Below are 27,813 nucleotides of genomic sequence, written 5' to 3'. Positions count from 1 at the left end.
TATCCCATTTCCTATTCTTGAAACTATACAGCTATCTTTATCATTTGATCTGACAAGAAGTTTCTTTGACTTCCTAAACTAATATTTCTGCAGCAAAATGCTGCTCTAAGGCTAGCATAACTAGATATCCAGTATGTATAGCAAACACATCTTGATCATAAGCCAAGCCTATGGTGGGAGCCATGAGTGGGTAATTTGTGGCCTTCCAGGTGTTCTGCCCTCAAACTCCTATCCTCCCTCATCATTAACTGTGTTGGCTAGGGCTGTTGGAAATAGTAGCCCGCACCTCTGGAGGGCCACAAGTTGCCCACCCGTGATTTCAGCAGAGAAAACTCCGACTATTGTAATTCATTTCACTGAATGGAAGCACAGCTCAGCAATCCTTCAAAGGCTACTTTTCAAAGCTGCTTCTGTGAAAGCAGGTAAAAAACTGTAACATGGAAAAAATGCAGTTCAAAACCTAACCAAATTCCTGAATACCCAGCACAATAACCAGATCTCCCCACCTCTTCCTGGAATCAAAATTGCTCTTGAAAGGAAAGAAAGACATAGATATTTGTTTTTGCAGCTTTTCCGAATAGGTATGCCTTTTCTTTTTCCTGTGTTCAGTCCTTTGAACCACAAGAGCTATACTTTGAATCTTTTAATTTCAAGGTGAAATGCTATTATGTGTTTTCCCCAAAGTAGTTCACAATTCAATGGGCAAGATGTCAAGGATAATGTTTTTTTAACAGCATTCAACAGAACCCACTGCAGGAAGAGTGCATCTCATTGCAGTGTCCCTCCCACCAGATACTAGAGGTTGTATTTATATGCTTCAGTTCCTCTGTTGTTATAACATTGAGGTTTTGGGTTGTTATTTTTAATTGAATTGGCATACATTTACAACATAAGTGGCAGTATACAGCTGTATAAAAATGGTAATTAATTGCTGGAACTTCTGTGGTACTGAAAGCAAAAGTAAAGAGCCTTCCTGGTTTTGTTTTCAGGACACAAATATACATTTGGGGACATCTGCATTGTCGATATGACCTTCATGCAGCATGAAGACTGTAAAGAGCTTTGCAGATAGGACTCCAGTTTGCTCTCCAAAGCAAAAATCGAGGCTGGGCTGCCACAGTCCATCTCTCACACATGCACTGCATTTCCCAGATCTGAAGTGTGAACAGGGCTACATATATAGCCATTTAATTAGATGAAGGTCAAACTGTGTACTAACAGGCAGATATTTTTATTTACATTGCCTAGCAATCTTAAAGAAAAGAAAGCTCAGTACAGATTCCTGGAATAGTATTTCATCCTGCTAAGTTTTAGATATGGCATTTTTATCATTAATGTGAATCCCCACACAAGGGCCCTGCTTTGAAGGGGCACCTGTTGAAAAGAACATGGGAGAAGTGGTCTCCATTATTGCATTTAGTTTGATTTTAGGATAGCTGGAGATCACATGTGTGTTTATCGGTGTCACTCAGTCTTAACCAAAATATTATGGGTTCTGTTCAATGTTAGTCTAATTAAGGCCCTTAAGTTCATTTAGGACCAACACTGGATTCAGCCGAATACTTTAGAGTAAAAAAAGTTCTCCTTGGGTGAGCAGGAGATTATAAGGTTCAATAGAAGATCAATGCTAGACGAAGTTTTAGCTAAAGAACAAACTTAGTCTTCAGAAATGAACAAGAAACTGTCTCCCACTTGGTTGCAGTTGGCTGGCTGAGACATACTGGGAACTGTGGCCTTTTTTTTTTTTTTTTTTTGTATCTCAGCATGCATAGGATTGTGCCCTTAGAAGAAATAAGTCAAAGGCAAAGAGAAATGGAAAAGAAAGACAGAGAAAAAAGGAAACTTAAAGGCTGGAGTCCTAAAAGAAATGAGAAGCAAGAGCTCATAGAACTGGAGAACGGGTTGAGAGGTGACAGTGCAAGAATGACTGGACCAGAGAGCTGGTTCTAGCTGAATCTAGCTGATTGATTCATTACACTGTTAATTATCTGGGCTCTTTTAGTGGTATGGATGCATATGTGCAGTCCCTGAGATTCTAAAACTTCTTCCTATTGTTATTTTCCTAAAGTAAAGCAAATACAAGGAACTTCAATAGGTGGCTGATCAAGGTAGAAGATACACATTATATCCTCCTGCCTGGATAATATACATTGCTTAACTGGAACATGAAGTGTCCAGTTTGGGTGAAATCTGGAAGTTTGGGAAAAGACTTTTGTACTTTCTTTGCCTATTTTGAGTGCCTAAAACAGCTCTGAGTTTGAAAGCTAATAAATTCTGATAACCGCAAATTCTAAAACAGCTACATATGCTTGAAAGAGAAACATAATATGCACCTTTCTCTTTGCCCTGATTATGTCAATGAGTTGTATGTCCACTGCTGTCACAATTCACAGTATCTTTTTTCCCAACTTCTGATATAAATTTGGGGATACTATTGTATTTTGGTAGGACTGATTGTTCGAGAAGTAAGCATTGAGATTTCACGTCAGCAAGTTGAAGAACTCTTTGGACCTGAAGATTACTGGTGTCAGTGTGTTGCCTGGAGCTCGGCAGGTACCACCAAGAGCAGGAAGGCTTATGTTCGCATTGCATGTAAGTATTTCCTTTCTTATATCTGTGTGAGTCTCTCTGGATTGGATCATGGAACTTTGCTGCACACTACCTAAGACAAATGGCATGACATTGCCTTTTCTGGAGGCTGTGAGCTGGAATTCTACTCAGAAACATAACACTAAAGTATCAGTACTTCTGTTTTTCTTGGTGCAAGGACTTACCTTTTTGTGAGATGCTCATAATAATGCCCATGATAATGTTATGCAAAAATTAAAGAGATAATAATTCAGCGTCATGGAGAGAGCTACTGGTGATTAAAGTTTTGACCTCCTGGAAGATATGAATGGATGAAAAAGGTTTGATTGTTCCACATTTATTTATTTATTTATTTATTACAAATTTCATTTTAAACCATTTTATCCCTTTTACTACCCAGTTAAGCTTCTTCTCTCCTGTGCATTCTTCAGAGGCTATCCAGTTTGAATGAAGACAGGAGAAACTATCTGGACTTTTGTTGTAGAATCAAACAGATTATGGCTGCTGAAGTAATAGAAGCCATACTTCTGCTGCTTCTGGATAAAGGATAGCATTGTTGCCACAGCAATATTTGCTTTTATTACTATTCTATCAAATGTTCAAAGTAATAAGAATTACTTTTTTTTACTGTCAGGGGATATAATATTATGTATATTTAGACTTTACTTCAATTGAGAATGAATATTATGGGAGCAAACCAAAGCCATCACAAAAAAGGCTAATTTTGAAGAGCAATCTGAGGGAAAATCCCCATTGGCAAAGACCAGTGATTAAAACAGCAATGCAATTATTCACCCAGTATAAGTTGAGTGCCATCTCAAGCCATAAGTTCTGTTGATGCTTGTGATGTAGCCTGAGTTGCCAGGTTCTGTGTGGGTCAGTTCTTTAGCCAGGGTCAGGTTAGGTGACATTTCTCAGGAAAGCAAGACGGGAAGAGATCAGCACCTTGGCAAGCTCTAAGGCTGGTGGCCATATGGGGTTCCCTCTGTGTTACTCTAGCCAGAAGCAGATCAAACCTGACCTAAACGGCTTGGGTCCTGGTTACCTGAAGGAGCGCTTACATCCATATTTGCCCAGTCGCCCCCTGAGATCGGCGGGAGAGGCCCTTCTCCGGGAGCCCTCCGTGAGAGAAATTAGGAGGGTGGCTACTCGGAGAAGGGCTTTCTCAGTGGTGGCGCCTAAGTTATGGAATGCGCTCCCCAGAGAGGTCCGCCTGGCGCCGTCGTTATTTGTTTTTCGGCGCCAGGCTAAGACCTTTTTATTTAAGCAACATTTTAAATGCTAAATACAATTGAATTTTATCTGGCCAGGGCGGCTTATTTTATAATGTGTGTTTTAATTAAGATTATTTTATATGGATTTTAACTTGTTTTATCTATGTTGTAAGCCGCCCCGAGGCTTCGGCGAATGGGGCGGCATAAAAATGTTTTAATAAATAAATAAATAAATAAATTATGCAGGAGCTTAGCTGCTTTAAACTGGTTGTCTATGCCATAGTACTGGCTGAGGAACAGTCTTCTAAAGGGGCTGGCTTGTTTGCACAGCTGGAAGCTTCAGCTATGAAGGACTAGCCATGGTCTGTAGTCTGAAGATGGTAAGTCATATTCTCTGATCACAAAGAGCCAATGCCTGAGATCTTTCTGGGGAACAAAGTCCTGGAGAGAAGGGGTGGCCATGATGCCTGTCCCTGATTGAATCCTCTTACTAAGCTGTCAACTTTGGTGCGCCAAGGGGATAAGATCCTCTGAGGATGAGGGTTCAAAGCTGAGGAGAGCATGTTGCACAGTGATCCATGTTTCCCTACAAGCAATATTTCTGTTCATATCTGGAAAGCACCCATTACAGCTTTAATGCCTTACTGAATGTGCCTTACAAAGATTCACAGTAGTCTATTTTTTAAAGTATTCCATTGTGTTCCAAGTATCCCATTCAATTTTCCATTGTGAATCTATTTCTTTCAAAATAGTAGGTGAAATTAAAAAGAACAGTGTTTTCCAAATTCACCAATCAACCTGTAATATTTGTTTCCCTTGACAGATACTTGAAGCTAAGAGTTGCATCAGGTAGATCTATTATTCTGTCAGTTCTGTAAGGCCTACAAGTAATAGCCCCTAATCCAAAGAATTATATGGAGTCAAACACACCATTATTCTAGTCAAATATATTTTCTGACAAGATGAATGCAGGTCAATGATGGCAGATTAGACCTGTGTAACCATTTCGTTGCACTGTTTTCGCTAGTCTGAATAAGGAATGAATGTGGCCTATTGTACCTTAATGAGAGAAGAAAAGATTTCAACAACCCCTCTTTACTTCATTGACACTCATATTAATATTAAATTCTTTCTTCTCCTGTCACATCTATACTTCTCCCCCACTCCTGACACAACTCAAGGCGAGCAGTTCCTAGAAACACAGATACCCTCCTTATAATCCAAATATTTAATTTTCATTAATTTTCAAAGAGAAGACTGCTTTTCTAATGCAGTATTTGCACTGAAGATTCTCATCCCACTATCATGTGTATGAAATGAGTTTACCTTAACTTACAATGGAAAGAAGACACATCACTCAGAGTTGGGTTTTCTTTGTCTTTGGGAAAAATGAAACAAACAGCTTTTGGGGAATGCTCACAAGAAGCTGGCTATCAGCCTGGCATTTAGCCTGACATTTTAGTCAAAGAGAATTTTTCTTCTAGTAAAATGAATGAATTCAGCAGGAAAAAAGAAAAAAAAGCTTTTATTGGGACATACAATTCTTCTGTGAAACATTATAGAAGCAATTAGAAGAATTCATTGAAAATACCATAAGACAGAGAGATGCTTTTAAATCGTAATCATGGCTGGTTCCAGGGCCCATCTATTACTTCATGACAATCATTTCTGATTCTATTGACTTATTGTTACATTGTTTTCTATTTGTGATACTTGGTTTTTGTTAGCATGGGTGGAAAATAAAGGCAGAGAGCTCAGGGCTTTTGAATTGTTTCCCGGAGTGCACAAATGGAGAGCTAGACCATAACAAGCACTCAAGACTTGTGAAGGGGGCTTGAGCTGGCAGATCCAGACCAAGCTCTGCTCTGTTCTTCATAGTTTAACATTTGTATCTTCTTTATTTATTGCATCTATTTATTTATTTATTTATTACATTTATATGCCACTTCTCTTAGCAGAAGGCTCTCAGGGTGGCTTAAATAAAAGAGTAAAACAACAATAAAACACTACAATTTAATGATAAAATAATGAAACAATAATGAAACAATACAAGAATAAGATAGTTAAAATATATCAACCAAAATAATCAAATTACCAATAAATGCATTTAAACAATCATTTTAAAATGAAAATAATAATAAATATAAGTATCATCTGGGCACTGAACACTATATGGCAGCAGTAACCACTATATAGCAATTGAAACCACTTACTCACCAACGTTACTACAAAAAAGTCTTCAGTTGGTGCCTAAAAGAAAAAAAGCGATGGTGCCAGGTGGATCTCTTCTGGTAAGAGGTTCCAGGCACTATCACAGACAAGGACCTTCTCCTAGCCCTCTTCCCCTCACTTCCTTGTGGGGAGGAACCTGGAGAAGGGCCTCTGATGAAGACCTCAGTCTTCTGGGCAGGGACATATGAAGAGAGGTGGTCCTTCTGCTATCCTGGCCGCAGCCATTTAGGGATTTGTATGTTAAAGTCAGCACTTTGAATTGGGCCCAGATGTCATCCAGCAGCCAATGCAACCTGCAAGGACTGACATGAAAGCCAGCAGGCATATGGCCCTGTTCCAAATCAGTTGCAATGCCTGGACAGTTTTCAAAGGCCCCACATAGAGCGTCTTACAGTAATCTGTATCTGTAGCTGCTATAAACTGAAGATTCTGTTCTTAACTATAAAACTTTAAATGGTTTGCATGCAAGTTACAACCTTTCTCTCATATGAACATGCCTGTGGCTTCAGATTGTCTCTGGAGGACCTGCTGTATGCTCCACCACCGAAAGTGAGAATGCAGGCTATGTCCTGTGCCACTGCACCAGTTGTGAAGCTCTTTCCCGAGGAGGTTAGACTGTCTCCACCTCTGTTTAGTTTTTGGTAGGCTGTTATGCCTAGGCTTTGAATGTGGTTGACTCCATTCATTGTTTTAAAGATGGTTATCTCCCATTCTTTTATGTGTTGCACCTTCTGAACTCAAAGGCTTAGGAGCATCCTTTGCAGGGCAGGAGGAGTACTAGAAGCAATCTCCCTATCCTTGGAGGCAGCCTCGGACCTTAGAGGTGGGAATCAGAGTTCTGAGCCCCTTCTTCCTTGTAGCTGGGATTGAAAACGTTAGGGCAACTATTCCCCATGGTTGAGAACTTGACCTTGGAAAAGGGAAGAAGGGGGTAATTTTGGTGGGTAGAGAGGAGACATAGAAACATAGAAACAGAGCGAGTCAGAAGGGGCCTCCCGGGCCATCTAGTCTAACCTCCGGCACCAGCCAGCTCCGCTCACGACATGCCCATCATGTGCACATCCAGTCTATCCTTGAACACCTGCACCGATGGGGCCTCAACGACCTCTCGTGGAAGCCCATTCCACACCCTCGGGGTCCAGACTGTCAGGAAGTGCTTCCTGGCATCCAAATGGAACCTTGGCTCCCTGAGCTTTGCTCCGTTGGAGCACATCCTTCCTTCCTCTGCAGGGGAGGTCAAGTCTCTACCCATCTCCGTGTGATATCCCCTCACATACCTGTATGTCGCCATCATATCGCCTCTGAGTCTCCTCTTCTCCAGGCTGAAGAGACCCAGTTCCCTCAGTCTTGCCTCATACGGCATCCCCTGCAAACCGGCCACCAACCTGGTGGCCCTACACTGCACTGACTCCAACCTGGCTATATCCTTTCTGTAATGAGGGGCCCAAAACTGAACACAATACTCCAATTGCGGGTGCACCAGAGTCATGTAGAGTGGTAGTAATACCTCTCTTGATCTAGAAGCCACACTTCTGGCTATGCAGAGACCAGAAAGGCAAGGGTGTAAACTCTCCTGTGGCCTGTCCAACCTTCTACTTTTCTTCTGTGAAGCTTCCCAGCTAAACAGATGAAAAATGCAGGGCATGAGGATGTTGGCCAGTGAATCTGAAACATCCTGTCATCCCTCAGATGCTGTCTAAGGGCCATAGGACTGGTCCCTTAATTTGTTTGTATGATACTGTTTTAAAGCTTTTAAATCATGTGTTGTCTTAGACTTCAAGACAACCCAGAACCTAATAAATAATGTATATATAATTTTAGGTGAGGTATGACAGCTATGGAGCAAGTATATATCCTTTCAGAAATTAGTATATGATTCACTGCAGGACTGTGATGAAGTACCATGTTGAACAGAGACAACAATAGCACGGCTCAGTATTAAGCATCTTCTAGCTCTGGTGCCAAGCAGACTGCTCAGCCCAGTATTTCCGTAAGGGGAGATGAGCCACTGTTGTACAGCCTCCACAAGTGTATACACACCTCTTTCATCATGATCAATGGCTACTAGTCAAGAAACATTTTAGAATGGTGAGTGATGGGGGAAGAACAGAATAAGAGCAGAGAAATCAGCAGATGATTAGTGGCTGGGGGAAAGGGGTTGGGATCTGGAAAGGGATGGATTGAACTGGAACCTGGAGCCTGAGGTTTCCTACCTATCCCTGATCTAGGGGTCTAGAATGACCATGGGCTAGCATTACTTGGTCTTGGTCCAGAAAGATAAAATTAAAAGCAACACTGGTTTGCAGTGCATAATTGTGTATTTTATTTTATTGTGTATTTTATTAGATGTTGTAAGCTGCCCCGAGGCTTCGGCAAGGGGCGGCATAGAAATGTTGTAATAAATAAATAAATAAATAAATCATGGATTTTGCTGTGGCTATTCTTAGCTGTGGAAATGGCCACTGGCTGTTATGACTTTAAAAGGGTTGAGACAAATTTTTGGAAAATAGGTCTGTTGGTGGCTATTGGGAATGTTAGCCTAATGGATTATAGGAAATAATTAAGAGAAAATAGCTGAATATAGCTGCTACAGAGAAAGCAGAAGATAGCTGTTGGTATCATACCCTACTTCTAGCTTTCCTAGAAACATCTCGAAAGCATTGGCTATTGGCTATTGGACAGTATAGAAATGTAATATATAAACATTATGTAAAATGCTGACTAAATGTATCTTGGTTTGATACAGCAGTGCTGATCTAATGTTCCTAAGAGTTTTTATAAAACAGAGAATCTGCACAATTTATCTGTTATAAATCAATTCATTCACTGATACTGCAATCCCATGTTTGTCTACTTCAGTGTAAGCTCATTGAATTCAGTGAGACTTACTCCCAGGTAGGCTTGCCTAGAACTGCTGCCCAAAGGTCTTTGCACAGTCCATGGTAAGCTTTAGAAGAGCAAACATTTAAATGGCAACTCAACTTTCACCTCTTCCAGGAAACAGTAACCTAAGTATTTAACAAAAAGTAGATCTGAGATCTGGCATTTTATTGGGATTATGCTTCTGGCAACAAACAAGGTTTTGCTGTCTTTGGAGGTCTTACTGATGCTGATCTTTGACTATCCATTTCAAGGGCTAGCAGTGAGCTCAAGACAGCCTGAGAAACATTTCACAAGTTATTTTAGATGACAAAAATAAAACCACATTAAATTATCAAGTAGGTTTGGTGCTTTGTCAGGGACCCCATGACAGATTGACGCCATATCATATTTAGGTCTTCAACTGAAGTTATCGTAGTCTAATGTAATAGGGCAATGTTGTTAAGGCCATATGTGTGCAATTACCTTTCTTGCCATGAGGTATATAGATGGCAGATCCCCCTCCCCAAGCTGAACTTCTTTGAAAGCTTCTCCTAAGTATGATTTATTGTTTCCATCCAACCAGGCATGTAGAGGTTCACTTTCTCATTAATTAATTGCAGCTGACAGTAGCACACCCTCAAATCGTGCTGTCTGGTCAGTTGGCAATTGTAACCTAGGAGGAGCATCCTCATGACCTTTTATAGTACAACTTTCATTTTACGGGGTTTATCTTTCACATTAAAAAAACCCAGCAAACTAAACTTAGCATGTAAAATTGTCATTCGGACTGAGGTGAGGGATCAGTCAAACTAGCCTTTTAAAGGAAGAAGGTGGGGGTGGAAAACAAACTAGGAAAACAAAACACCGAGATAGCTTCAGCTGCTATGCTCTGCTAATTGAGAAGCACTTTTGCCTTTTTGATATTAAAATGCATGCTTTCAGGCATCTTCATTTTTTCAGGTGAATAACTGCACTTGGTTATTTTGGGTAATTGCTCAGTGCCAAAACCTCCAGCTTATGTTGTCAGAATAATTATTGTTGTATGATCAAACCCTTGGACTGAAATGAAACGTTGAAGTCAGTTTAGTAAAAATTTAATGGGAAGGAATTCTTCTCAAATTACAATTAGAAATGGGGAAGAAATTAGCTTGGCTTGCATTTCACTGTAAATGTACCTAACTGTGCACTTTCAAGCCAATATACAAAATGAAACCCTGATTCTTCAAAATTCACTAAATTAAGATCTCAAGTTTTAAAAAGAAAATGTGTAGCTTGGGGAGAAATGCACATAAACTGCATGTTTCCCTGAAAATAACTTGGGAAAATCACTTCCAAAAATGTGTACATTAGGGAAAATTGTGTACAGAAATTCTAATGAATATTCATGCAATTCTTTTTTAAGTCTCAAACTTTAAAGGGAACCAAACAAGATTGGAAAAATAAGGAACCAAGGATGCCATCCAGTGTGGCTTCCCATAAACTTCCAAACTCTGAAGGTTACAGACACCTGATGAAATGAGGGAAGATCTCAAAAGCTAGGATTGCCTTTGCACCATCCAAACATGTAGATAGCTGATTTTGATCACCCGAATGTCACCATCTTCTCACAAAGAGAGACTGTAACACTGCCAGGGTTCCTTCAAAGTTTATAGAAATCTACCTAATACCAAGTCAGATTGTTATTCCATCCAGCTCAGTATTCACCACAGTAGCTTTCTAAGGTTTCAGAAAGGAAAGTTTCCCAGCCCTATGTGGAGTTGCTGGAAACTGAAACTGGGATATTGGACATGTGTGGAGTTGTCTGTCATGGCCAATGATCCAGTTTTTGGGGTGAGCCAGTAATCTGGTTCTTGCATTGGACATATATACCCCTGCAAAAGGGTCTGAAACATGTAAGCTGGATTTGCAACAGACAAGAAGAGAAGTTGACTAAGCCACATGTGCTGCAGCTGATGCTTGCAGAACAGTCCTGAACCAAAGCTCAAGCAACTGATCTGGCATTATACCCTGCCAAAATGGTAGATCTCGTGGGAAACATGCAAATTCTTCTGAGACCTGCATGGATTGTGATATAAATATAAACAAGAAATGGCTTTTTCAAAAGAGCTCTGCCAAGAGTACCTTGGCATATTCATGAATGCCTTGTTATAGGGCCAAAAGAGACATGGCATTAAAGATGTAGCAAACTGCTATATATTTTGCTATTTTTTACTCTTGTGTAAGCACAGAGCACTTGGTCCTGATGAGAACCATAGTACGGGGGTAGGAAGACTTTGATTTTCCTTCTTCCACTTTTGTCCAGACCCCTCCATGAACACACCTACAATTTATGTTGCCAAATAATGATCAGTGCGGGTTTGGGGGCTGTGTGTTTTTTTTTTTTTGGATCACTGTTCAGCACTATGCACAGTAGAGGGGAGGGGGGTTAATTTGGATCAGCAGAAGGAAGGACTAAAGCTTCCTAATCTCTACCTCTCCAACACTGCTAGAGTTCTAATCTAGATAAGGTTCTAGACACGATGTAGTTTTTGTTGCCTTTTTAACTCAATCTCTGCTTTGGTCCAGAGATACCTGTGTGACATCTTATGTGTTTGGAATATTTTTGGGGGACGCTGTCATCACAATAAATTATTCTGTGCCAAGAAGTCCTGAAAGACGGGTAAAATATTCCAGACCTTTCTGCCTCAATAATTCTTGCTGCCCTAATAAACCAAAATCTCTTGTGGCACATTGGTTTCTGCAGTACTTTTGTACATTGCTAAATCTGAATTTCAGTGCAGGTCTAGTAAACTAATACTAGATTATTTTGCAACAAACACCACCGTATGAGCTTCTATTCTTGGTGCTGTTTAAGCCTCTACGTTCAAATCACTAATGCCACAGATGCTTAATAGTCCTTATGCAATTTTTAGAAATGCTTTATTTGAACCCAGGTTGATAATTAGTAGATAAACTGATGAGATGGATTTGGCAGCTACTTGTTGGCAATAGCCATTTTAAATTAAAAGTGCTTTGGATGGAGGAGAAAACAAGAAAAATAGTTCTATGGCTTAATCAGTGAACACTCATTCTCTCAATTTGGAAGCAGGAAGTATTCACTGACTTGCGGCCCAATTTTTTTTATGTTTGATCAGTGGTAAGTCAGACTGAGCTGCCTACATCTATGACAACCTCAGACAATGATGCACAATTTGTTTATTGAAACAGTTATTTCCTATCTTTATATGTAAACAGTCCAGGTGGCTAACAATACTTAAATGCAGAATTGTCATAAAAATCAGCTACAAGACATAAGACAATCAACAAACTATTAACAGCAGGCATAATGACGAAGAGGGAAGCCTGTCCTTTCACCGAAAAGATAGAATGGGCGGACTTGCATTCCATGCCATTGGTACCATGGTAGTGTTTTCATCTATTTCATGGCAGCCTCCACGGTATGTGATATTTCCACTTAACAAACTCTGCCTTCCATAATTTAAATGGAATGGAGTAGGACCCCTGAGGAAGAACTTAATGATCATTTGGACTCACCATAATCAATTTAGTCACATTTATTAGTAAAAATTAGAAGGAAGCACAATCCTATGGCTGTTAGGTAGTGTCTAGGTGTCTGTAGATTTTTTTTTAACCCAGCTGTGAGGCCAGATAATTGCTCAGACCTCATAGCTGGATCTTGGCAATGGGAGTGCTTTCCCAACACCCTGCAATTGGTGTGGAAAGAATCACACCAGCTATATCTTCTGGTCTTGGAGACAGGATTTAGTGGGTATGGAGAATGTAGGAGACAAGTCACACCAAGATGTGAGTCAAAATCAGCCATCTAATTGTTTGTAGAATGAGCCTTTGTCTCCATGCTCCTTTTCCCTGCATAAGAAGCTCACAATCTTCTAAACATAGAGGGGTTGTGAACATCCAGATTGGACTTGCACCCTTGATTTATTTATTTATTTATTAAAACATTTTTATGCCGCCCCATTCGACCTGAGTGCTTCCCAGCTTAAATGGATGGCCTTTGGCAAGTTGTACATTTTGTGCCTCTGTAAGGTAACGCATGTTGATTAAGAAACTTGCAGTCTATTGTAAATTTATTTGTCTTCCACTTACTATATTTAAACACAACAAGGAATTCATGTGTGATGAACCAAAAGCCCAGCTGCACATGATCCTAGGTTGTGGCATAACTGTTATGTGCCACAGATATGCAAATGACATTCTGGACAGCAGGAAAAAGGGAAAGCAGCATATAAACAATATGAAAGACTACACACAAGTTTCCCCTCTCACATACACCATTTTTGTCATCATATGTTTGTTAAGACTAGACACACAAGCTGCAATTTTATTTGCTCCAGAGTAACCTTGCCAAAAATACGTGGGCCTTCTGGTATGCCAGTGGTAGGTTGCAGTCAATATATTGTGGCAGAAGATAGAAGCGGGAGGAGAAGTACAATCCTCTTGTTCTTTATCTCATGACTAGAGATTTTTCATTTTTAATAAGTACATTAAAATGATGACTGTTATATTTGGTGGGAGAAGAGAGCAGCATAAAGTGCTCAGCTTGCTACAGTTACTTCCCTTAATGACTAGTTCCGCCGATTTCCATACAAATCGCACTGTGCCACTGCAACATAATTAGTGCTTTGTAGCACATGCAGAAGAAAAATCCACTTTTCTTTCTGTTCTGACCACCAGAGTTACTGTTTATTGAGGCTGTGTAATTAGTGTAACCTCTGGAGGGGTCTTTCTGAAGTTCAGGGGAAAAAACTTTTAAAAATGCCTCCAACATGCCTGTTCACTAAGCATATAACACAATTAACAATAAAAAGGATGATGGGAAAAAGTGAAGAATGCACATCCATAGAAAGCAGTTTAATAATTGCAGGATTTGGTACCTATCTGATGATATATAACAATGTGGTCAGTAGGAGAGCAGAACTTTTCTGCAAAAATTAATACGGGGAAATATTGCAGACCTCAAACATTCACCAGGGTATCATCCATAAATCTGAAGCAAAGAAAACAATTGGTGGAGGGAGTGGGAGCTAGCAGAAAAATCAACCCTGAATTCTCTGCCCCTTGAGAACATGCGAAGGTAGTTAGAAACATAGAAACAGAGTGAGTCAGAAGGGACCACTGAGCCACCTAGTCTGACCCCTGGCTCTGCTTATGACATGCCTACCATGTGCATGTCCAACCTATCCTTGAACATCCTCACCAATGGGGTTTCAACCACCTCCTGTGGAAGCCCATTCTATACCCTTGGGGTCTTAACTATCAGGAAGTACTTCCTGGCATCTACCTTGAATCTTGGTTCCCTGAGTTTTACTCCTTTGGAACATATCCTGTACTCCTCTGCAGGGGAGAACAGGTCTCTATGCACCTCCGTGTGATACCCCCTCACGTACCTGTATGTCACCAACACGTCCTATCACAGTCTCCTCTTCTCCAGGCTCAAAAGACCCAGCTCCCTCAGTCTCATCTTAAACAGCTTTCCCTGCAATCCAGCCACCAACCTTGTGGTCCTACATTGCACCAATTCCAGCCTGGCTATATCTTTCCTGTAATCTGGAGCCCAAAACTGAACACAATACTCCAGTTGCAGGTGTTCCAGAGTCATATAGAGTGGCAGTAATACCTCTCTTGAACTAGAAGCCACACTTCTGGCTATGCAACCAAGAGAGGTGCTCACCCTCTTGACCACCGCAACACACCGCTGACTCATGTTTAGCCTGCAGAGGACCAGTACCCTGAGATCCCTTTCACAATGCTGCTCCGTAGCCATTTGTCTCCTAACCAGTACTTATGATACCCATTCCTATGCCCCAAGTGCAAGACCTTGCACTTATCTGCATTGAACAACATCCCGTTATTCCCCTCCCACTTCCATACTCTGCCCAGATCCTTCTAGATCTAGAGTACCTGCTCCTCAGTTGGGGCCATTGCACCCATTTTAGTATCATCTGCAAATTTGATCAGCAGACTGGTCATCCGCACTTCCAGGTCATTGATGAAAAGATTGAAAATCGGTCCCAGAACAGAGTCCTGGGGGACTCTGCTCATCACTGGACACCATCCCGATGATTCCCCGCTAATGGTTACCTTCCGCTTTCGGTCAGTCAACCATGCCCTAATCCACCGGACAGTGCTTTGGTGTATCCCAAAACTCCTCAGTTTCTCCACCAGGATATCATGGGGCACTTTGTCAAAGGCCTTGCTGAAATCCAGGTATACCACATCCACTGCATCCCCTCCATCCAGCCACCTCAAAACCTTGTCATAGAATTCCACAAGGTTTGTCTGGCAGGACCTGTTTTTGCGGAAGCCGTGTTGTGTGGCTGCCAGCCTCCCTTCCTTATCTAGGGTTACGAGATCTCTCGCTATTATGAGTCTTTCCATTGTCTTTCCTAGTTGTCAATAGGTATTGTAAAAGTAACTCAGGGTACTTTTTGTGTTCACCATAGGACCAAGGTGTGAACTGTAGGTCACGTATGGCCCTTGATTGGTTTCATATGGGATGGTGACCAGAAGGAGGGGTGGGGGCGAAGGAGAGAGAGAGAGAGAGAGAGAAGGTATAATCATGCAGTGCTGCACACCGTGTCCAGTCTTGGCTTTGGCTTCATGTGGCAACAGATCTAGCTCTGCTTACCATTAAGTAAAGCACCCGGTTGACTTTTCCCATGTTTGGTAGTTCCTTGGTAAAAGGTCCCTCATCTTTTAGGTGATCTTGCTTCTGCTTCCTATTGCAAACACTACAATTTAGGTTAGTGATAGGGAAAGTGTGATTAGATTGCAACTCCTATCAGTCCTAGCCAGCATCACCAGTGAGGAGCACTGATGGGAGTTCTAGTTCAACAACATTGGAAAGAGCACACATTCCCCATCTCTGACTGAGATGCAGTGGCCTAGCTTTAGAAAGGATCTGCTGGCTCTGGTGTGTCTGTATGATCTCACATAAGCAGCTGCTATCCCATCCATCTAAATACCAATCTCCAGGAAGCCTTTGGCACCATCCTCTCAGTCCCCATTCCCTACTGTAACATAACCTGAACATATCTAAGTGACATCATGCATATTTTCCCCTGCTTACCCTGCCTCCATTTCCTTTCCGGTCCTGTGTTGTCTCCCATTTCATGTCCACAGCGAATTTTACTTATCAGAAAGTCAAGGAAATTAGAATAGTCTCCACAAAATTTACCATAAAATGTACTAATGAATGACTGGACAGGGCTAAATTTTTCTCCACAAGCTCAAAAGCCACGGCTATAATGTCACAGTCAGTAAAATAGCTACTCGCACAGGAACAGATTTTGAATGGTCATGTAGCATTGGCTCATTTGGGTCTGTTAGGAATGAATATGAGCAAATGCAGTTGTACCCTGTGCAATTTCCAGGCTAAGGGGCAGCAAGAAAGGCAAGAATCACACCAGCAAACAGCTTTACCAGGTTAAATAACCACAATAACATCACAGTTGTCCAATATTTATGTATGTTGCCTTTCTATATATACTTTGCTTTTGCTGTTGTGTGCTGTCAAGTCATTTCTGACTTAGGACAACCCTATGAATGAAAGCCCTCTGAAATTGCCTATCCATGATCAATAACTCTTCTAAATTCAAGGCTGTGGCTTCTTTTATGGAGTCAATCCATCTCTCATTTGGTCTTGCTTTTCTTCTTCTGTCTACAATTTTCCCTAGCATAATAGTCTTCTCCAGTGAGCCTTGCAGCATCAATACAAATGTATTCATTACTCAAATTTATATACGGCTTTCTTCAAAGTGATCAAAGCAGTGAATATAAAAAGAAATGCCACCAGAATGGCAAATACTGTTGCAGGAAGAGGACATAAAATGTATGCATATGCATTTAAGTAAGTTTGTATAGTCAAAGATGTGTTTTCCCCATTTGTAATGTATGACTGTGAGAGTTCTGTGTGCTGAAGAATTGACGCCTTTGAATTGTGGTGCTGGAGAAGACTCCTGAGAGTCCCTTGGACTGCAAAGAAATCATATCAGACAATCTTACAGGAAATCAACCCTAACTGTTCTTTATAAAGTCAGATACTGAAGATGAAACTTTGGCCACCTACTGAGAAGGAAGAACTCACTGGAGAAGACCCTAATGCTGGGAAGAATTGGCAGCAAAAGGAGAAGGGAACGGTAGAGGTTGAGGTGGCTGGATGGAGTCACTGGGGCAATGGGTGTGGGCTTGGGTGGACTCCGGGGGATGGTGGAGGACAGGAGAGCCTGGAGGACTGTTGTCCATGAGGTCATGAAGGGTCCGGCATGACTTGGTGATTAAGCAAATATTTAAATGTGGGGGTGTGAGTAGAGCAGGAAAGAGCCTTTGTTTTTCAGGTCAGTGCTCAGCTGCCTCTCCATCATACAAGCCCATGATGCCTTGCATAGGGTGCAGTCCATTCTGGATGCCTGCCACCCTCTAAACTGAAAGGAGTGCGCACTCCCTATGCAAGCCACAAGGAGCACAGAGGCAAAGGTCACCTTTGCACACTCCCTACTGTGCGACACACTTAGACAAGCGATTTTGGTTTGGCCGTGGAGTATGAAGGAAGGAGGCTGAAGCCTCAGATAAGCAGCCAGCATGGTTCTTTCCACACTGGCTGTGAGGAGGTTGTTTTGAGCTTGGAGTCTTATTTTTCTTTTTATTATTACTACTACTAGTAGTATTGTATTGTATCATTTTTGTATCCTGCCCTTTACAATGTCTCCGGGTAGCAAGACACTGGATTGAGCTTCTGAGTTGAGCACCGGGCATCCGTCCATCTACATGCTGTCTAGCACACATAGGGGTGCGCAGCCCCTCAGTTAAACAGCTTCTGCTTTACAGCCCCTCTTGCCCTGCCTCCATTGCAGTCTTATTTTGCAGCCTCAGCCCAGCCCCATGCAGACAAAAAGATGATAAAAGTACCCATAAGGCTGTGGAAATCATCTACATAATTGTAGAATTCTGTCAACTGATTAACTGTTTTGGAATATCTGGAAAAGAAATAAGCATATCTTTGTGCAATATTCTGAAATCAAATCAAGAATAACTCAATACATGTATTTTAAAGGAAAAAATCAATCTCAATGATTTGTTCTTTCTGAACTTAATTTAAAAGCATCTTTTCAAGCAGAGCTATCTAAAAAGCACACTTTTCTAAAAGTTTGTTTTAATAAACAGAAATTTAAAGAGTAACTCATTTTCATATATCATATTCTATACAGATAAGATGAATGTGGCAATGAAAAGTGGGGAAGTTTTCTGATTGATTAGTGTTTATCTCATGAAAAAGACATTTGTATTTTTCTAAAGGAACTTAAAAGCCCAAACATAATTACATGTTCATTACTGACACTCAGCATTTTGTTGACATTTTTCTTCTGTAGTCCAGTGCCCAAGCATTATTTTTCTGAAGTTCATTTCCACATCCTTGTCTTGAGAACCCTGACAGTGTTGTGAAGAGAAAGCTTGATGGGCCCAAAAGAGATTTATATTGTTTCTCTGCAGCATATTAAAGGAATAAGGCACCAAGTCAATCAGATAAAATTATTGTGAAGGATATTGTCCATTATACCTCCTGAACTTTCATCTTTATGAAGTTATAAGAAATGGCTACTAATATATATACATTAATCCTGTGGGGTGTAATAAAGGGATCTGTCAACCACCAGCTACTGCTGTGGCTCAGAGCTTCTGGAAACAAGCATAAGCTGGAATCAGTGTTTTCCTGAAAGTAAAGTAATCTCTTAATCCCAAAATCTTTCTACTAACTTGAGGGTAAAAAGTGAGGATGAAGAACCTTTTTTTCACATGGTTAGAGCAATAAGAATAGAATATACAAAGCACTGGACAACAAATCAAACTGAGGGCTACCTTACTTTAAAGATATGGCTAGGAACTACATCTTTTCTTTCTTTTCTACTGGGTAGGTAGTAAATATCTGAGTGGGCATCTATAATTAACACCTGTGGAGCTCAGACACATATGTGTTAAGATGCCAGAATGGAACAAGTGATAATTTTATCTAATTCTTTCCTGGATTTGTTGGCAATTCAGCAAAGCATGCAAACTTGGCCTGTTTCACTTGGGACTCTGTTCCCTATTCCTCGATTATCCTGGTTCTTTTGGACTTTGCATAATGTTAATTTGGCTGGCTTGGCTTTTTTCTGGATTGGGGCAAAACTAGATTTGACAGCATCAGACTTATTCAGTGAAACAGATTTTTGCTCCTGTCATGCACAAAGAAGGGCACTGGTCTTTGGAGCAAAATGCAGAGGCTGGTGGAACAAACCCACCTCATTTATAGCTTCCCTCCTCACTTCCCTGTTTTAGTGCTTTGTTTCTTGTCCAACTTACAAAAATGAAAGTAAACTTGCATGCAAGAAAAAAGTCTGTGGGAAACATGTTGTAAAGAACAGCAAAGACAAGAATGATTCTGTATGTCATGTGTCTTTGCCTCCAAAATCATGTATACCTGATAGTTTAAAGAAAAGCTGATTCTAATTTGATCTTTAGATCTAATTTCTTACTGCATGTGACTGTCCAGTTACTGGAACCTCTAGGAATCCTCAGAAGGGAAATACACTTTTTCAGACCACACCAGGCCAATGTAGTATTACAGTTCAGTAACATCAACTTCTTGTCTAGACAACTGTAAACTTAGGTGTCAATTCTCCAGTCTATAGGAGGTTACACACACATTGATTAACTTGATTTTTTTATATGCAATGCCTGCCTGTTGAGTGCGTCCTCTGTCTTTGTAAATAATTATTTAATTCTGGTTAGGGTTTTGGATCAGAGAGGAAAACTAAAGGAGATCCAAGGGCCATTTCTCCACCCCCTGCCATGCCACTCTTGCTACCTGTGCCTCCCTGTAGGTAGATATTATTATTATTCCATTTTTATACTGCCCATAGCCAAAGCTCTCTAGGCAGTTGACAGCAATAATCATAGAATCATACCCTCAAGTCACCCATCCCGCTTCTGCCCAGGCCTGACCCTGCTTAGCTTCCAAGATGAGGCAGGGTCAGGCACTTCAGGCTACCCTTGTACATGTGGTTTGTAGGGCTTTTTTTAAATTGCTGCCAATTTGGGTGATAAACCATTGCAGAACACAAAGTTAGCTAGGATTTTTAGCAAGAAATAACTGACCACCAGAATTTGGCAGATGGGTAGCAGTAGGCTACTCTTGCAGGGGAAGAGTGAGAGAACCTGTATGTGGTCCCTGTGTTGTCCACCCCCGACTTAGATGTTTAGGTAGCGCATTGCCATAGTTCTCTTATATATAAAACTAAGCTGGATACTAACAATGAAATGTTTCAGCTAGGAATGAGTGATTTGCTCTATCTCCAATCTGTGTCCTATTTATTTACAATAATAACCATCATCATAGAAACATTTGCATTTAAATATGTGGTTTTGAATGTATTTTCTCTCAAACATATTTCTAAACATTTTTTTCTGCCAACACATGTATTTCTAAATTAAGTGTATTGTATTTGCTGCATTACTATACTGTCCAAAGCTCTCTGGACTGTTCTGAACAATTAAAGCCATTAAATACAACATAATAAAAATTTCTGTCGAAATATGCACATTGAATACATTTATTATCCAAAGGCTGCATCACGATATTTGAGAAAGTGCAAAATTGGATAAATAACTACATTTCAGTCTGCACATTATTCTAGGAACCCAGTCAGTTCATAATCAAATCCCCAAGGACCCATAATTCATTTCTAGCTTTAGTGGTTGTGGGAGAACTTAGGCAATGGTAAAGCACAGACTGGAAACTGACCACTCCAAATTCACCCATTACAAGTCAGGACTGCCATTTCCCAGATGAAACTGGGTCTCTATTTAGTCTTTTATTAGACTGAAGAGGCAAAATAATTTGACAGGTAATGACTGCAATTGTCCTGATATATTTTCTCTGTTTTTAAACTCTGTTCCTAGTAAGGATTTGTGCAACTGGAGAAGCAGAGACAGGTGAGAGATACAGACAGATGAATCCTGCTTTTCTCTTGAAACTTCTGCTGAGTAGATTTTCTTTCTTTTTACAAATCACAACCTAAATAAATTATTTTAGAACTGAGGAATTAGGTGATTTTGCAAGATCACTGCACTAGACTGGAACCATTCAGGCATGGCGCATAGCTAAGCCTCTAGGAATGGTCTATATTTCTTTGAAATGCTTCTTCCTTAGAGTTTGGAATTTTAAAAACTTAAGTACTTAGGGCTTTCTTTGGATTTCACTGTGAAATCAAGGATGACCAAAGCATGACTCATAGGTTATCCCTATAGTTCATTTGGGTATCAACTACAGCTGCAATGTGGGGGAAGGAGATCAGAGGCTTTTGTGTGTTTATCGCTGGAAGACACCTTGCTTCCTACTTTGTGTGAGTTCTCTCCTATCATCAAGAATAGGCACTTTGGAAAAAGTGAAGTTATTGACAGCCGTGATCTGATTTGAGTTCTGATAGTTTCCTTTTCAGTCTTATTACTTCTCTGATAAAAAGAGTTGTTTGCGCTTCCAGGATTACAGCCAAAACAAAGCAATTGGATATAAAAGAGAAAGTATTTGGAAACCCCCTAGTTGGTTAGAAGTATAAGAAGACTTTAAAAACAACCTCCAAAACAGCCCGGTGTTCAGTAACCATAGAGCATAGATTGGCAGTTGGAAAAGAAAGCAGAACTTGTGGTGGGAGGAGGAGAATAAAATATCCTTCAAGAAGGGGACAGGTGGCTGGAACTTCAGAAAGGAAAGCTTGTTTTAGGAGGGGAGATATACCTGCAGCATTTTGCTGCAGAATCAGATTCGTACCTTCTCTCTCTCTCTCTCTCTCTCTCTCTCTCTCTCTCTCTCTCTCTCTCTCTCTCTCTCTCTCTCCCCTTTTCTTTTCTTTTCTTTTCTTTTCTTTTCTTTTCGGGAGTTCTTGGATTTTTGCATACTTTTTATCATGTTCATTATATAAATCCAGAGGAAACTAGAGTCTACCTTTGTAGACTGTGGCACCAGTTGTAATATTTGACATTCACCGTGGCATTTTGCTCTTGCAAAATGTGTGATGTTTGCACACATCAACATGTATTAACAGCCCATTACTAAGTTGAAATACACAGCAATGCATTTTTCTAGATCCATCACTCCATTCCCTGGATTTTCCCCATTGCATCTTGTAGACTTCTTTGGGCACACGTCTGTCTAGTTTTGCTCCTGAACCTTTATAAGATGCCATGATCAGTAATGGCACTATATAAAAGTAAATTAAATAAGAGACACCATCTCTTTGGACTTAACTTGCGCTCAGTTAACACCAAGGTGTCAAAATTCGCACTGAGTGCAATGGCTTTCACCAAAGTACTACGGACAATTTATGTCCAAAACTACAAGTGGTTCTGGAAAGTTTTTGATCATTTGGGAACCATTTCATGCACTGTAGGAATAATAAAGGAGCACTGAATGTTATGGTATTACCATTTCTTTGAATAGTCACCTTGTCCCCTCCCTGCTCTCCTATATACCTCATCTCCATCTGTTGTTGCTGTACTGTCCATCCAATAAACACAGAATTACAACCTTATAATCACCAACACAGAAGTTCTACCATACTGACTGGCAGAAAATTGAGGGTGGACTGTGACTCTGAATGTACATACCAGTCCAGTAAATATAAATTTACTGGTAAATATCCAGTAAATATCCATGCCTTAAAATGGATAGCAAGCCTTTGTAGTTTGCTAATAATACAATTCATTAGCTCCTCCACCAAATAAATAAACAAGCAACAAACAAGCAAACAATATCAAGAGACTTCAGTGTATGTTCTCACCACTTGTGGAAATGGAGTGATATCTCTTTGCCCCACCCATCTTGTTTCCCCAGCTGCAGTGCCTTTGACTGAAATAGGTCTATGTGTATTTCTGTTTAGCAACAATGTTGGATTATTGACAAGAGTAGCAACAAGTGGTGTTGATTGTCTATATCTTAAGAATTAATGTTGCCTAAAAGATTGGGCAGTGGGCCCCCAACACAAAATAGAAAATTTAAACAGTATTTTCCACCATTTTAGTTTTTTGTCTTACATTATGTGTGCGTATATATGAATTTAAATAACTTGCTTCTTAAAGAATATGATTCTTAGGGATTTTAATTTTCTTGAACTCTATGAAAAAGAGTGCTGAAATGCCACTAGTTAACTTTAAATCAATGGTACAGTCAAAGAAAAATGCATATAAAAGCTCTCCTTGTTTTCTGTAGGGTCCTGCTATGTTTGTTTTAGGGGAAAGCCCTAGCTAGAATTACTGAGAAGAGCCCATGAGTGAAATAAGGAGTCTTTAAGGTCTACCAAGGGCAGAAATCCATCTTTTTCTGACAGTAATGCACCATTGTTCAGTATGTTTCTGGTTTACATTTAATTCCGAGCTGACAAGTGTCCGTTTTTCATGCCTATTCATTAGTCACCCTTGCATTAGCACTGCCTTGAAGGCACCTCACCTGCCTCTTATTGCATTTTGCAGAACATGATAAAAGATGTCCTTTAAGTTTTCCCACCACCCACTTCCATCATTGCAAAGTCCAGCAAAAGTACAAGAGGAGATTAAATGGCAATTTTGCACAAAGGGAATTCCTTTTGGACTATGAATTTAAAGAGGAAGTGGTGAGGGGAAGTAAATATGTGTAAAAATGGCACAGAAATGCAATATGTTTTAGAAAGTTAGGTATTGAGCCCAGCTGGTATTTGAGATTTAATAGAAATACAAGATGGCAGAAAACCTCCAAAGGAGAAGGAGAAGAATCTACTACTTCTGCACATTCTTATTTCCAGTGCTTCCAAGTTGCTTCTTCACATTTGAAGTGTCAATGAAGTATTTATTAATAGAGCTAAAAGAGCTTCCTTTCACAAGGCTAGGTTTCCTGCAATTCCAGGCTAAAGCACAGAAGAGAGGCTAGCTAGAAAGGCTGCAGGTTAGTTCTTCCTATCTTCTACTACAGCTACAGAGTATCTGTCCGACCTGGAGTTCTCAAGATTTATTGAACTACAACCACTCTAATTGCCCAGCCATGAATGGCGAATGTGCTAGTCAAAACTAGAGGGTACTGCATTGGCAGGATTGCTAGAGAATATGAAAATCTTCATTATTTTTAGTCATTTAAATTGAGGCCCTTCTACATGAGTTGACTTTTATGCTTACTCAAATGTACTGTTTCTGTAAGGTGTGTGTCTGGGTATCACTGATGATATTACTGAAGTAATATCCGCTAAGTCCTATAAGAAGGAAAGATATGATTGAATGGGACATTGATTGGGTTCCTATTTTTTAAAAAAAGTGTAACTTTTTATTTGAGTTGCTCTTGAAAGAGATTAAATTCTTACTTACGTTTGGGAGATTTCAGACACAGAGAATGATATTCACAAAAGTTCACTATGAAATAGCCATCTGAAGCTTGGTAGCCTTAGAGGCATCGATTCTTTGAGGACTTAAGCCTACCTTTTGCAGCTTTACAAGTACATGCAATGCCAATAAGGGAGTTTTCCCATTCAGCCATAATCTGAACATAGCAAGCAAGTTTGTCTTGGAACTGTAAGCAGCAGAGGAAGTCAATAAGTCTGATGCTGTGTAGCAGGAAGACGAAAATGACTCCCAAGAAATTTACAAACAGAGTGAGAAAGAAATACAAAATTGTGAAATAATCCACAGACTTGAAAAGGGGAACTGTATCATTTGTTACTCATTAGAATTTTCTTTTCTTAGTTTTTAACCATCCTTTGAATGCACATGTAGACACAGTGAAAACACTATGTTCTGAGTGCTTGAAAAATTCAAAAGACTACCAACAGAACTGCAACCTTTAGGGAAGACATAAGCTCAGCACAGCAAATCCAGATAGACATTTGTTGTACATAAAGCAATTATGTTCATTGCATCTGTGACTCTGTATTTCTAAAATGGATGCACTGGCTGGTGTTTTTCTTTGAATTAATATGGTTGCTGTCTGCTAAACAGACTGTGCCGCTAACATGTGTCAGTCTCATTTAGAAATGTATTAACAGCACTGAACTCTCTAAGGAAGGAAGCCACATAGAAGAGGTCCACTGCCCTGTAAATATACAATTATATTCTGTTTCTTAAAAGGGTATTATTTACTTAATAGTATCTAATGGCTGCTTTAAGTACATTACAAGTCTATTATGGCAGGAGCTGTAGTTAAGGGCCCTTCTAGTTTGTAGAGCATTGACCTAGTGGGATCTAATGGTGCCCTTTCTAGTCTTACAAGGTATCAGGTCACCATGATGGACGTAAAGAGGAAATGATGGGAGAGAGTTCGGATCATTTAATCCTTCTGAAATTCTGGTGGGGAATTTGGGCCATCTGCATTGCACTTTTTCCTCCCATTATAATGAACAGGATTTAAGTTTTTGAGAAACAGTGAAAACAAATCATCACTCGTACATGCAAGTGAAGCTGCTGGCAGAATTGTGCTTTCATAAACAAAATGTCTTAAGAGCATAGAGGATCATGATTTAAAAGGATGGTATATTAACATCAGATCTGAATTAATACTTCAGTAGGTATATAGGAAAAGATAAAACCAAACTCTGGGGAATCATCTTGCGTTATTCTCTGCCGTGGTAGACTATTGCTTCTTTCCTTGCAGTAGCCTTGGAAGTATGTGGTTTATTATCTCTTCACTATTTGTGCCTGTAAATTTATGCTGTTGCAACTAACACTGTATTTTTCTTTTCTCCTTCCCATTTTGATATAATAGCTTGCTGTAATAATTTTTTCATATATAAAATGTATACTACACGGAAACAATGCAGGGCCAACACCCAAGACATATTTTCTGCCTGAAGCAAAGGACATGAAAATTCAATATACAGAAGCCAGCTAAGCAGGAAATTGACTATGACTTCAGTACTGGGAATAGCATCTTCTACCATGTTTCTCCAAAAATAAGACCAGGTCTTATGTTAATTTTTGCTCCAAAAGAGACAGTAGGGCTTGTTTTCAGGTGATGTCTTATTTTTTCCTTACAAAAGCCATAAGATTCTTGCCCCAAGAGTCCTCCACAATTCCTTTCTTGTACTCAACGGAATAGTTCTTTCTTTTTGCACTCATCTTGTCCGGGGGTCAAAATGTTATTCCCTTTAAATCTACCATTAAATCAAGTGTTAATTGAACAGGAGTAGCAACACATGAGTACATGAAGTATGTCCATTACAACACACTATACATGAACTATACATGAGTTCTATACATGAGAACTATACATGAGCATGCAGAATACCTGCCGGAATCTTTGGTGTGAGTAGCTCAAGTCCTATTTAAGGCTCAATCGGAGTCTGCCTCTTTTTGGAGTAACATGTCAACTGACCATTCCTGGTTCCCAGCCCAATTCCACTTGGAGTTATTTGTGGTAGCATTAGGAAGTAGTTAATTTTGCTGCATTGGATTTGCTGAGCAGGCTAAATCTTTAGCAGCACTCTTAAAACAATATGATGTGCAGATTTCAACTGTTTGATAATAAATAATGGCTTAAATACATGTAAGTCGAATGTAGTGAGAAATCATACAAATAAATTAAATATAAATCATGCAAAGAATCATGCAGGTAAACATTGAATTACAGGAACTGGCATTGAAAAAACAGTTTTCAAGATGATCTGGATGAGATCCAAAGAGAAAATGCTAAGTTAAAATCCTGTCATCTGGGCTAACTGGCTATTTAAGTAATGAAGTGTTATTTCAGATGAAAAGCAGCATTGTCTATAATACTCTGAGAGAAAGCAACTGGACAAAGAAACCAGCTTTCCCAGGTCAGAAACAAGCAAAGACTGCTGCCAGTGGATCAGGAAGATGAGCATAGTTGGGGAAGGGTGGTGCTTGGGAGCATGAGAATGGTGGAAAGGCTGTACCACTACATCCTTATCTGCCAACTGAGGTAGCCACCTCACATTTCCAAAGGGTTGGGCCAGCTCTGAGACAATGAGAACCCACATACTTATCTTTGAATGCAATCCATATCCCGTGGAACGTAGGGGAGAAGGAAGAATCAAGTTCACTGTTTCCATTTTCCACATGTGATTAAAATTTCCCAAAATGTAGTATAGTGTCAAAGCTATTTGTGCATCAGATCTAAAAATCAGGCCAAGACCAAATGAGAACACGGAGAGACGAGAGCTGGTCATGATTCAGTAAGTGAAGTATACAGAAGAGTGACCATGAAATTCAACTGATAATACAGTTGGCATTCCACATTTGCAGGGCTTAGGGCCACAGGACCCCTGTGGAAGTGGAAAAACTGCAAATATCTCTACCCCTCTCCCATCCTTGACTCTTAATACTGTTGACCATGCATGTACTGGATTGCTTCTCCCTCTTAGACCTTGGTCTGGTCCAGCAGGACTCCCCTTCCTCTTTTATTCCAGTCGTATGTTCTGACTTTCACTTTCACCTGCCTTCACTTTCACTCACTAGCACCTGCCGTTTGCGCCAAGGAAATGCTGGAGGGTGCAGGGGCTGATATATCCAGACCCGAAGAAAGATCTTGTGCCACCCTTGAAGGCCCACTGTGATGACTTTGCCAAGCATTTCAGGGAAAAAATCGCTCAGATTCGCCACGAGCTTGACTCTGCTATTGAATCAGATTCTACTGGGGAGACGCCATCGACGCCGTCGAGTCCACAATTAATGGTTGAATTTCACTTGTTGCGGCCTGATGATGTGGACAAGGTGCTTGGACAAGTACGCCTTACCACTTGCTTACTAGACCCATGCCCATCTTGGCTACTTAAGAAAACCAAGGACGGGATCAGGACCTGGATCCTGGAGGTGGTCAACGCCTCTTTAAGAGACGGCCGGGTACCTGCCCCTTTAAAGGAGGCGGTAGTCCGGCCAGTCCTAAAGA

The 27,813-nt window shown here is 40.3% G+C and overlaps 1 protein-coding gene across 2 annotated transcripts in view; it reads left to right on the top strand.

Moving 5' to 3' along the window:
• The window catches only part of UNC5C (unc-5 netrin receptor C), a 357,053-nt gene that overhangs the window by 231,831 nt on the left and 97,409 nt on the right, over window positions 1–27,813 (top strand). For both annotated transcript variants that reach the window (XM_044428611.1, XM_044428610.1), the window contains exon 3: window positions 2,449–2,592. In XM_044428611.1, the coding sequence (XP_044284546.1) occupies window positions 2,449–2,592 (144 nt within the window). The remainder of the gene's footprint in view (window positions 1–2,448; window positions 2,593–27,813) is intronic.

Source organism: Varanus komodoensis, unplaced genomic scaffold, assembly GCF_004798865.1.
Source record: "Varanus komodoensis strain SLA01 unplaced genomic scaffold, ASM479886v1 scaffold2, whole genome shotgun sequence".
In the NCBI taxonomy this organism is placed as follows: Eukaryota; Metazoa; Chordata; class Lepidosauria; order Squamata; family Varanidae; genus Varanus; species Varanus komodoensis.
Note: the sequence above shows the minus strand (reverse complement) of the source record. Positions and strands in the feature narration are given on the sequence as shown.